This window comes from Sprattus sprattus (assembly GCF_963457725.1).
Source record: "Sprattus sprattus genome assembly, chromosome: 15".
NCBI classification, from domain to species: Eukaryota; Metazoa; Chordata; class Actinopteri; order Clupeiformes; family Clupeidae; genus Sprattus; species Sprattus sprattus.
In genome coordinates, this window is record NC_137913.1 from 22,896,257 (window position 1) to 22,908,380 (window position 12,124).

A 12,124-nucleotide genomic window follows, 5' to 3' on the forward strand; every position below is an offset into this window, starting at 1 on the left:
TAGATTGCAAATGTATGGCTCTCACATGTGTTTTTTAGACTATGTAATGTGTTTTTATAGATCTCTATTGCTCTAATTATGGGTATCTAAAATTACAAATTACAAAGAATAATTTTAAATAACACAAGACATGTAGCCATTCAGATATACTGCAAGAGTGATGCATAACGTGAAAAGTTGATGGTGACAATGAGGTTTCACTTAACCCACTTCATTCACATTTGTTTCTGTTACATAGGATCACCAGAAGAGGGCAGCTTTGAGCAATATCTTACATGCAACAGTGTCCCTCATAATGTCCATGGGCCTTAGGTAGTCTTCAGTTCTACTCATGTCAGGTTTATTCATTTCATATGAAATACGCCCTTGCACATATGTATATATTATTTATGTAATGACGTAGGATGTCAGCATGAGAAATTAAATGAAATTGCCACGCGCAGTTTCCAGGCAATACAAACTAAATGAATGAAATATGCATATTTGTAACTCTAAGATGGACAACAGACTAGTGAGAATTCCTGCTCTCAGATAGTTTTATTAAACTAATGGATGACTTTATTTCTGATTAGTTTTTCTGGTGCCACGAAAACAAATGTATATTACGTAAAGTAAGACTATTTATCAAATCTAAAAATTATGGACAAGATCAGATTAATTAAACTGTACTGAAACTTGAATATTCTCCCACACAAACGTATGTATATATGATCACATATAAATCATCCCCTTGTTGTCCACCCTCATCCCCCTCCTATCACTCCTCTCTTCTACATCATTCCCACTTACACTGAAAGGCATCTATTTATTGCTATTTTGCTATTTTGGTATTGGGTGGGAATGGTAGTAAAATGGTAAAGTCAAACCATGAATTTATACCCTCGCAACCTAGTCACAGTGACAGTTATCTCCTGATACGGCTCCAGGGGGAATTAGCGTACAATATGTTGTCCTTCTCCCCTTTCATATTTTGTCCCGCCCTCAAAATCCTGCAGATGGATGTTTTGATGTGGATGCCTCACTTATGCCTGCTAGCCATGAAAATGTGCTCTGCGTAAAAAACCCTAATCATGCACCTGTTTCTGTAAAACATGGGTTATTTCTTACTGCTTTTGTGCAAACATGAATATCATTCTGTAGTTTAAGAACAAAAAAATTACTTTTATTTCATTTTATACATCATGTCTTGCTCCCGCTCCTGCAAATGCATCAATTTCTTTCTGCCCGCACTGCGCAATCAAAATGAGTCGCACTCTTTTGAGCTGGGACCCGCAGGTCTCCACATTGAACCCAAGGCTGCCCTTTTATAAAAATTTGCTTCAGGTTAAGCAGCAAATGTTTCCTGGTTGCTTAGCTGCTATGTTATCCCGTTAAATACATACTGTACATGACACTCATGGCTTTGTCATCATATAATGATTGGGAATGAAAATGTGTTATCTATTCCATGGTTGTTTTAACCCGATACATTAATGGGTTTCATATGTGAAAGAGGCTTTCTTTTTCCCTCTCCCTCTCTCTTTCGCAGATGTGGCTCTTGCACCTCTGTGGCCTTTTGGCGTTGGGGGGTGGGGTGGGATATGTGCCTCAGCACTAGCAGCGCTGGGGTGTCAGCGGGGTTGGGATTAGGCCGGGATGTTCTGAAGAGGGGCTAAGCCAAAACTACGACACCCTACCCACAAATATATCAGGCAGCCAAGAACAGACTCCCTCTGGAGGGATTGGGGGCCACCTTTGACAAAGGCATTGCAATTCTAAAGAATGCCTGAGGTCTCTCACACACACACACACACACACACACACACACACACACACACACACACACACACACACACACACACACATTGTGGGGTTTTCCTGGGGGCACTGTGTCGTTTCTGAGTCAGGGGGCCCCACATGTGATGCAACCACATAACAAGGAAATACGCCCCATCCTCCCTATTACTTATAATTACACAACCTCACATCCATCCCAATAATAGCCCAAATGCTCACACATGCACACACACACGCACACACACACACACACACACACACACACACACACACACACACACACACACACACACACACACACACACACACACACACACACACACACACACACACACACACACACACACACACACACACACACAGAATAAGCACTCTCCAGCCATGTTGGCATTTATGTTAATGCCCTGCATTTGATGTGACACACTTTTGTCTTGATTTGTACTGTTCTCTAATCACCCAAGAGTAAATTAAAGAGAACAATAATTCAAGAATTCTGACATTTGGAATTTACAGTGTAAACAGAATCACTGTGTTCTTGTTTATTTTACAGTGTGTGGCTATGGTGGTTGTCAGAGGTGCTTAAGGTGACCTCACATATCTCAAAGCTGTTTGTTTTGTAATCAAAGGACATACTGTCAGAGAACCACCCAGTTTTAGATATCATTCACATTACATATACTGATGGTCAAGTCACAAGTGTGGAAAGTCCCAAGATATGGTGGCCTATGAGGTCAACATTATGAGCTCTTATTCCCTGTGTAGGCCTTTGACGCTTTTCACAGACATTTAGTTTACTAATCACCCTTAATGACCTGCACTGCATCATGGACGGTGGATGTCGCACTACATACTCAAGGCTGTATACAACAAAATACTGATTTAGAAACAGTTACACCAGGTCGGTAGAGCTTAGCTGCTTCTAAAAAGTGAAACTTCCGAGGTCATTTAGACACACCCCTTGCTCAGACAGGGAACGTGTTGAGGTCATCTTTTAGTCGGGATGGGGGAAGGGATGTGGAATAGAGACAGATCCTTTGTTAAACTACGATCTTTTGCTTTCAGTTACATACAACATGCAAAGTGAGGATGATTAAACGTGTTCTATCTTTAGACATATAAGTTAAAGTTTCACTGAAGAAAAACGGAACCGAAAATCGCGCAACATCTTTGGAAGTTGAAGCCCTCTGAATGGTGGCGGCTTTTGCGAATGATTCTTTACCTTCAATGATTTTGGTAAGTTTAACGTTGAAGTGACTTAATTCAATGCTTGACTAGTCTTTTGACAGCAATCCTTATTTTTCAGCTTTACTGGTGTCTTCACGAAGGAAAGTTCTGCGTCAGCAAAACGTCTACTGACCTATTTTTTGTTTCTAGGAAATATCAAAACGTTAATGCTCTCTAGCGTTGCCCACGTCGAGTGGAAATCTGGCTGAGTTGAGACCGGTTTAAACTTGGCTACTACCCTTTTCGTTTTGGGACAGATGCTAGCCAGCCCCCCAAAAAGTGTTTGTACTTTCATAATACATACTTCACTTTGAAGTATTTGAGAACAGACAACAGAACACATTACATTTTGGCCAAATTAGCCTGTAGTCAAGCAAGCCTAACCTACCACAGGGATGAAATCTGTTTGAGTTGAAAGGATTCATAGGCTCAAAACCGTTACAAATGTATCCTGCGTGGGAAAAGGTTGGCGTCTAGATTGCGATTTGCGTTTGAGGTTTATTTCATTATTCAGGATTCCCCAGAAGGGCCACGAAAGCAGTGGTTTTATTGTTAAGCTGCAAACTGGCCTCAGACAACTGTAGCTGCTTTTCAGCTAAGTCTCCTCCTCACAGTAGGCTAACCGGTGGGATGTGGGCTAATTACAAGGAGGTAGGTTACATATGATGTTTTAAATATCACATGAATTTGCTGAGTCAAGCCCACTTACAGTTATTTCTAATTTAGTTAGCATTGAAGTTCCTCATCCGTGGCATTAACGCCCTTTATACTTACTTAAAAGAACCACCCATATGGTCTTGCTCCATATTACCATCTGTTGGGTGAACCTGGATAATATTATTGAACTAGGCCTGTTATGGCGGAAGGGAAAACCATAAACTGTTTGTGGTCGAGTGACCATTTTGAATCTAGTCTTAAGTACCATTGCTGTGCACACCCACATCTCAAGACACCAAGGCCTTGGATAGTCTTTTAGTAACCTGAGGCCTTTTCCTAAATCTGTTGATTTTCAAGGGCATTGTCCCCTAACTGAATATTTTTTTGGGAAGCAATAAATAATATATTGAGGCTTGAAACAATTATTTGGTGAGGATGCCTGTTTCAAGGCCTACACTGAAGATGTGGCAGGGGAAAATGTGAGACTACAGTTCAGCCCAGTGATTTATGGCCGGTCTAACAGACCTGTGTCAAAGCTTTCAAAGAATCTCTTTGACAGGTGCTGGAGAACAGTGTGGATCATTTCTTCCGTATGCAGATGAGAGAATACAGTAGAAGAGAAGTCTAGAAACATGGAGGGGATTGCAGTTTATATTAAGTTTCCCTGAATTATGATTAATTAAGCAGTAGCCTAGTTTACGTAAATAAAGCATTATCTATGGCAATTTCTTTTGCTATATGTTTTGTAATACTGTATGTGATGGTCATATTAACAAATACATAAGCAATATATTATTCAACACTGACAAACCACTGCATGATACGGCATGATTCAGTATTACTTAAGGTATACTTGATTTTTATGATAATTAATGTTAACTAATGAAATAATGTTTTAAATGCTCATAAATTGAAGTATTACACATTTCTTTGTTGGCGTTTCGTTCGGTTAATGTTTTGTGAGTACCGTTAATACTGTTAAGATAATTCTTTATGGACAATTGTTGGGTTTGATATGGTCAGAAGAACCAAAGGATTTGTAGGAATAGATTTTGATAGGCAGATAGACATCCTGTTTTGGGTAAAGCTTTTCATCTTTAAAGCACCATCAGCCAGATAAATCTGCATACATTGGTACACGAATGAAGTATCCAGCTAATGTTTTAATGAACCGTTCTTTTTATATACTTTCAATTCTTATATTTGTCAGCCAACCATTTATGACATCACCCCTTTATAGCCTACACCTTTTCACATAGTTTTCACAGCATAAGCCTAGTTTATAATAGGCTCATACACATGTATTAGCCGATGAGTTTTAGTTTAGTGTAGTTTTTATTTTTGCAAATGGAAAGATCTACAAGTAGCCATAATCAACCAGCTGTCTCATCACTGACCACAAGTTCTTCAAAAAGGTTAATCTGTGGTTGTTAACATTTCTGTTTCAAAGTCTATTTCCTGTTAAAGGGGAGTTCTTGAATTAGCACATCATAACTCAGACTTTACTTGATAAAGTGTTAGAAGCTGTCCATCAACCAGTTTACCAGAGTGAGGTTCTAGGGGCCTTCACCTTCAATGACTTTAGGTGTGTACATTCTCAAATCAGGCACTTGCATGAACAAGGAAGGAATGAGCACATAATAAAACAGATACACACTTTTTATCTAAGGCAAATTTACTGCTGCTGAAGGGTGAAGGAAAGCCTATGAGCATTTCTGTCAACAAGTGAATTCCATGACTTCAGGGCATGAAGTAATAGAAGGGAAATATATCAAAATGATAGTAAGTAAATATGTTATGTAATTCTGCCCCTGAGGTAATGTTCTCTTAAGCCATCCATTAAATGAGACTTGCAAAGTTATGCCAACAACTTGAAATCTTAATTAGCCAAAGCTTACAATTTAACTGCTCTTGGTAGTTTGATTTGCTTTCATCAGAAGTTTGAATAACCAGACAGAAGATGTATTACTCACATGCACAGCTCACATGTACGTGTGAATGGCATCACTCTCCACTCATGTTGATTCTTAGCTGATTCAACATACGCTGTAACATAGCAATGCAATTACACAGAGGCAGAAACATAAGGACACCTTCCTTCACTGAGCAATATGGAAATATGGCCTCGTTCAGATCAAATGTGGCGTTATTGTATTGGCCCTGTGGGGATGGCGCTAAGCTTAATTAAGGACACTTCACAAGAACGTTTCAAGAGAAGTGACACGGAAGAGTACTTTGTCAATAATTTCAGAAGTAGTCGGCTGTGCCGTGCGACAACACGCTCTCACCCCCTCTGTGTTTCGCTCGGTCTTCCCACACCTGCAAGCGTTGACACGTCTGCAGCTGTGTGACTGATTGCGTAAACTTGGCAGCGGTCGGTCCCAAAACCCTTCAGTGTGTCTGTTTGCTCACTTTAGTGCCTCACCTGTTACACGGGTGAAATGGAAAGTCAGTTTGCACTCTTATTTAATCTCAATACACAACGCGTCTCCGCAGAACTACTTATGGTGTACTTACATGGATTTATTTTCTGAAGACTCTCGCACGTCATTCTCTGTTATTGTGTCTGTAAGATATTATCAGCTGCTGTGGGGCTGCCGAGGCTTTTTCAAACCCAGTGCATGCTAACAAGTATCAGGTATGATCTCAGTGGACAAGTCCATGCCATATGTCTGACGTGTCTCGAAAATGGACTATAATTTGTTACAGTGTGTACATACGTTTTCGATTCTGACTGTTTTCCTTAAGGTGGTGTGACCTAGTAAGCAGAAATATTTTGAAAGTGTGGCATAGCTTTATCAATAGTCATGTCTTTGATAGGTATATGTAGATCACTGTTGGGAAATAAACTGCCCAGACAGAGCTTTATCAAAAGTCATGTCTTTGATAGGTCTTTGTGGATCACTATTGGGAAATAAACTGCCCAGACAGTGAGTGAATTGCACCTTGGGAGTGGTAGGGAAAGAACTGCCATGGAGGAAGTGAGTGTGCTGATTCACAACTCTTGAGCAATCATGAGTGCTAGGTCTTCAGAGGAGGGACGTCCCTGTTGTAGTTAACTGTATTGGTCATGCCTTGAATCAGCCACATATGCATTTGCCTTTCTCTCTCTAAACATTTGGGTTTCCTTTTCACTTCTAGCCGTTTTTTTCCCGGAGGATTTGACTGAAGGACTTTCGGGAGGGTTCTGGGTCCATGCTGTGATGTGAGTCATCGGCGAGAAGCTGTCAGCGGCAAAAAATCTTCTCCCTCCCCCCTCCTACTCTGACATCTGTGAAGAGAGATGTTTACATGGACCACTTCTCATCTGGATGACACATACTGACTTTTTCCCTCGGCGGGTCCTTTGACACACACCAAATTTTTTTCTCATCAAGAACATCACTTTTCCTGTCCCTCTGAGTTTCACGCACCAACCGCCCCAAGGTCAGAGACAGAGCTAGAGCTAGAGCCAGAGGCAGCCAGGACCAGAGCCATGTGTCATGTGATCGTAACGTGCCGCTCCATGCTATGGACTCTGCTGAGCATCGTGGTGGCGTTTGCTGAGCTCATCGCTTTCATGGGCAACGATTGGCTGGTCAGCCCGCCCAGCGGGCCCATCACTACCAATGGTAGCTTTCGGCTCTCCTCTAGGACCCACCGCCCCATACTGGGCCTTTACGCCCGCTGCAGAAAGGTGCCCTATCACCACCGCGACATCCAATGTGGACCCTACGCGGCCCACTTTGGTGAGATCGCCAGTGGATTCTGGCAGGCCACGGTTATATTCCTCGCCGTGGCCATCCTCATACTGTCCGTCGTGGCACTCTTCGCAGTCTTCAGTATGTGTTTCCAGAGCATCATGAGGAAGAGTATCTTCAATGTTTGTGGCCTGCTTCAGGGTATTGCAGGTAAGGGCATCTCCTCACCCCTCACCCCCACCCCCCTCCAACCATTTCAACTTTACTTTCTTCCTGTAAAGTCGTCATTTGCTGACTGTTTTGTACCAGAGAGTGTGTGTTTTATTATTCTGTGCGGCGCTTAGATACTGTTAATTGAGTGCATGTGTGAGGAAGAGTGACTCAATATGAACAGTTCAGTACGCCTCGCTTTGTTCTGCTCTCAGGCAGAAAGTTTAAAAAACAAGCGATGGACAATTACATCACAGATTATTCAGATGTTATGAACGCCTGAGTCATGCTCAGTCTTAAGTGGGTTAACCCACATATAAAAGTGTTTGCGTCTAACTGGCTTTTATCTTAATGTGTGAACGGTTCTGTCATTTGTCCTCTTTCGTCGGAGACACACCATGTGGAAAGCCTGATTCGCTATGGCAGTGGTTAGGGGGGGGGGGGGGGGTGCTGTTGTTCTGTTGTTAAGCTTGGGGCTTAAGCTTGTTAGTGAGTGGCATCATGTTTTTTTCATAGAGGAAATATATATTTTTAAACAAAACATTAGTGTAACCTCCTGTGGGAGTGGAGTTTAGAAGAAGTCAAACAGGGAGCTTTGAGCTCTAAAAAGATGACGCCAGATGATATGCAGGCCTCTATCCCAACTTTCTCTCATGTGATGAGGTATGTTTTGATGAATGGCCATTAGTTTGGTATTTGATGGTGGCAGCAGTAGTACTGGTCATGTGTGGAGCACGTTTTACCCGGGGAAGGCTTACGAGTCTAGCTGTTGTCAGAGACCGTCAGGGATCATTTGACGGCCTCTTGAAATGCTTTCTTATGTAACCAGTTGACCGTAACCTACTTTCAGTTGATGTCTGTTAGCACTCACACACTGATCGCAGAGGAAGTCGCGCTTCCTTGTTGTCAGATCTCCCAAACAAGTCTGCCCCAAATAATAAAAATGGCTCGCTACTGTCGGAACCTACTTCTTAGGGAGATTTTGTGTATTGTGCTCAGCGTTTCCTCTGGACTACCACAGAGCAGCGGGTCACCCCAGTGCGGAGCTGCTTTTAACCTCAAGGCTGTCCACCTGACATCCTGTCATTATAATGTGAGAGTGGCAGGAAATATGTGTTTACAACATTGCCTTTCCTGATCAAACCCCCCTCCCCCCCTTATTCTGAGCCTGTTTACCCTCATCTCTGGCCACCTCAAAACAGACCCCACCGGGCCTTGGCTTCAGGAGGCCGCGTCACTGGCTCTGGGAAAATGTGCTGGGGCATACATTTAGAAACAATTATGGCAGGGGCGAATCTCATCGGCAAAGTTGTAGTATACTGTTATGGCGCAGACCTCCGTAATTTGTGCATCCAGTGCTGCCCTCGGAAAAGTGTCTATAACGGGCAGCTTCCTGGAGGTTAACCCCACTGGGCTTTTTATTGTCTGCGGGGAAATCTCCGCCACTGGGCCTGTGCATCCTTGCTGGAGCCCCACAAGCACTTCATTGTTGCACTGGCAGCGTTTGTCATTGATTTATTTGCTTCAGAAATTGATTCATGTGTTGGTTGGACTGAGACACGCAGAGTCGCATCCCTTTCACGAGATCTCCCAGACACACATGTGTTTATTCTGTCTCGAGACAATCTTAAGTGTTTCGCACCACCATGCATGGGTGTGCTTCTTTAGTTGGGAAAATAGTGATCTTTTAGTCAATGGCAGTTCTAAATATGTTGGCATGTTGCTTCAGTCATTGCTTTTTCTCTGACGTTGGTGTCCCCGAAATCAGAATCAATGAATTAAGACAACTATGAATTAGACCCTCGGAGACATAAGAGATGTGTGTGAGAAAAAGAACGTCCCTTATCATTAGTCCCTGAAAGAAGGCTTTGAAGTATCTGCTGGTAGCTCCAGGAGGCCCATTCCATCACATAAATGAAATCAAAGAATTACTTCAGTCCTTTTTACGTACTGCGGCCACACACTCAACCATACCCTACACAGCGAGTTCCTCCCAGGGCCTTTTAGGACAGGGCGGAATAATTACACGACGACACAGAGACATTAAGCAACTTCAACTGCAACTCCAGGGGCAGGATGCTACATGCCTATTGTGATGTCTGAGGGAACACATGCTGGCCGGCTCAGCAGCGGGATATGCATGCACAAGATTAGCCCAGATAGGATCAATGAGATATGCTGTTTGTTCTGCTGTGGTTTGCTCATTCGCTTGCTATGTGTGTCGGCCCCTCTCTGGAACTGCAACAGTCGGCCTCGATCTGGGCTTCATGTGGGGAAACACAGTGGATGCGTGTTTATATGCTCTCTCCTAATGAAAAGTCTTCAGGCTGGTATTACAGTTGCTTGTTCAGTCCGTGTCCGCACTGAGAGGTGTACACACACATACACACACACACACACACACACACACACAGAGGCCCCAGTGCGTTGCTAGTTTGGAGCTGCCCACTGCTCGTCCAGATGGCACATTGCAACATCTGTGAGTAATCAAGAGGATTCCACACAAATCTTCTCACTAGCCTCGGGCCATAAATGGCCAGTGTATAGGCCATCCATGACCGTGAGGGCCTGGCTTTGAGCGGACTGTCTTCAGCTACAAAACACCCGCTGGCCACGACACGTCCTCCCAACTCTCACCATACGTAGAAGCATCTCCTCTGAAATCCTGAAACAGATACATTTTTTTCTGACGTTTAGCCCACCTAAACTTCTTTTTCTGACTTATATCACCCCCCCCCCCCACACACACACACCGCACACACAAACACATACACACTCTAAATAGGCTGTTCCTAACTGCTATCTTATTCTTCCCTGTAGGTCTGTTCCTCATCATGGGTCTGATGCTGTACCCGGCCGGCTGGGGCTGTGACAAGGTCAGGCAGTACTGCGGCGAGGACAGCTCACCGTACCGGGTGGGCGACTGCTCGCTGGGCTGGGCGTTCTACGCGGCCATCGGCGGAACCGTGCTCACGTTCTTCTGCGCCATGTTCTCCGCCCAGGCCGAGAAAGCCACGTCGAGCGACAAGGTCCAGGACGAGATTGAAGAGGGAAGAAGCCTTGTTTGTGTGCTGTGAAAAGAAAAGGATAAAAAAACAGAGCACAGCCACGCCATTACAAGGGCCATGATTTCTAAAGGGATCTCGTCAAGTTGTCATTTTACCATGTTAGAACCACTGTCAACCACCAAGGATGCACAAAGCCAGCATGTAATTTTAGTGAGATCATAACAGTCTCTCTTAAGCAGCAGGCATGAGAGGAGGGCATTTTAACCCACCCATTTGTCCCTGGCTGGTCAATTTGTCTAGGGTGGGGTAAATACCAGCATTCTTAGCACACCAGCCCTGTACCATTTTACTTAGCATGTGATAGGCATTTTAGGTATGTAGTTAGACAAAATGAAACCAAGGACATCACTACCACTTACGTATTACTAAAAGTATACAAGTAAGGCCTTTGTTTTTTTTTCATGGAGAGATGTAATAGATGAGGTGAATGTACTTTGAGAAAAATATCAAGCGATGCTTAAAAGCACTAGATATTTTAATGTGTAGATATCACATTTTATGAAGAATGATCAAAATCCTAGTTTGTTTTAGCCAGTATGTCCTGATGGTTATTATGTTTCAAAGATCAATTATAATTATAATTTCTGTTTGCTTGGGACTCGCATAGAGATCCTGGAATGAGTACAACACGAGACAAATGAGAGTGACTCACTTGGAAGACTTTGAAAAAGAGAAAGCGACATACCACGCGGCTGCTTTGCACGGCTCCAGTGTTTCGTTTACCCTTATTTGGCCGTAGATTCTTTAATGGTGAAATCTACTTCCAGAGAAATAACATATTTTGGATTACTGTAAAAATGTGTGCCTTGTAGCTCTGCCACTCTTTACAAATATGGATCAGGAGGAGACGGACAGGCAGTAGGAACCGTGGTTAGCTCAGCATCTAAGTTTGTACGTGTGTGGGAGACAATACGCTTTCACATAGGGGGGGTGGGGGGTGGGGGGAGATTCAGTTGGGGACATGGCAGTTTGGTCTCATGTTTCCATAAATGGTGCAACGGGAATCCCTCTCATTTCGCGTATTGATAATGTTTACTTTCATTTATCTTGAGTTTACCAGCGCACGCGGACCCTGCAAAGAAATGCCAGGCCGCACTGATGGTGAAGCACGTTCGGCGAACATTCAGAAGTTCAGAAGTGTTGATAACTGATTATTTTGAGTATTTGTGGTTCACAGTACACAGCAGAGATATGATTGCATTCCATAAAACAGACAGTCATAAGGGGCACTTAAGGGGTGGGGTGAATATTGGTACAGCTGATTCAGTGATTTTATGATTTTGTGATTTTACAAGATAATACATGGCATTGGGAGTGTCCTGATATATGATTTATATCGTGATACATCAAATCAAATGCATCAAGAATCAATCTTTTTGAATTATAAGTGTTATGAATATATAGAGACATCATGGATAGGCTACTAACAAATGAATTTGCTTTCATAGCTCTTAATATGGTGTTTAGAATGTCTTAGTCATTTCTATGTTAATACTACTCAGTATTTTT

General features: G+C 42.9%; 1 protein-coding gene across 1 annotated transcript; it reads left to right on the forward strand.

Moving 5' to 3' along the window:
* The first annotated feature begins 2,837 nt into the window (after positions 1-2,837).
* On the forward strand, positions 2,838-11,503 carry lhfpl2b (LHFPL tetraspan subfamily member 2b). The gene is made up of 3 exons (XM_080852506.1): positions 2,838-3,009; positions 6,799-7,547; positions 10,368-11,503. Exons 2-3 carry the CDS (start codon positions 7,133-7,135, stop codon positions 10,622-10,624), a joined length of 672 nt encoding a protein of 223 aa, XP_080708632.1. The 5' UTR covers positions 2,838-3,009; positions 6,799-7,132; the 3' UTR covers positions 10,625-11,503.
* The last annotated feature ends 621 nt before the right edge of the window (positions 11,504-12,124 follow it).

Coding starts and splice junctions, on each gene's coding strand:
- lhfpl2b (XM_080852506.1), top strand. CDS start 7,133: ATGTGTCATGTGATCGTAACGTGCCGCTCCATGCTATGGACTCTGCTG. Junction 7,548..10,367: donor CCTGCTTCAGGGTATTGCAG/GTAAGGGCATCT, acceptor TCTTCCCTGTAG/GTCTGTTCCTCATCATGGGT.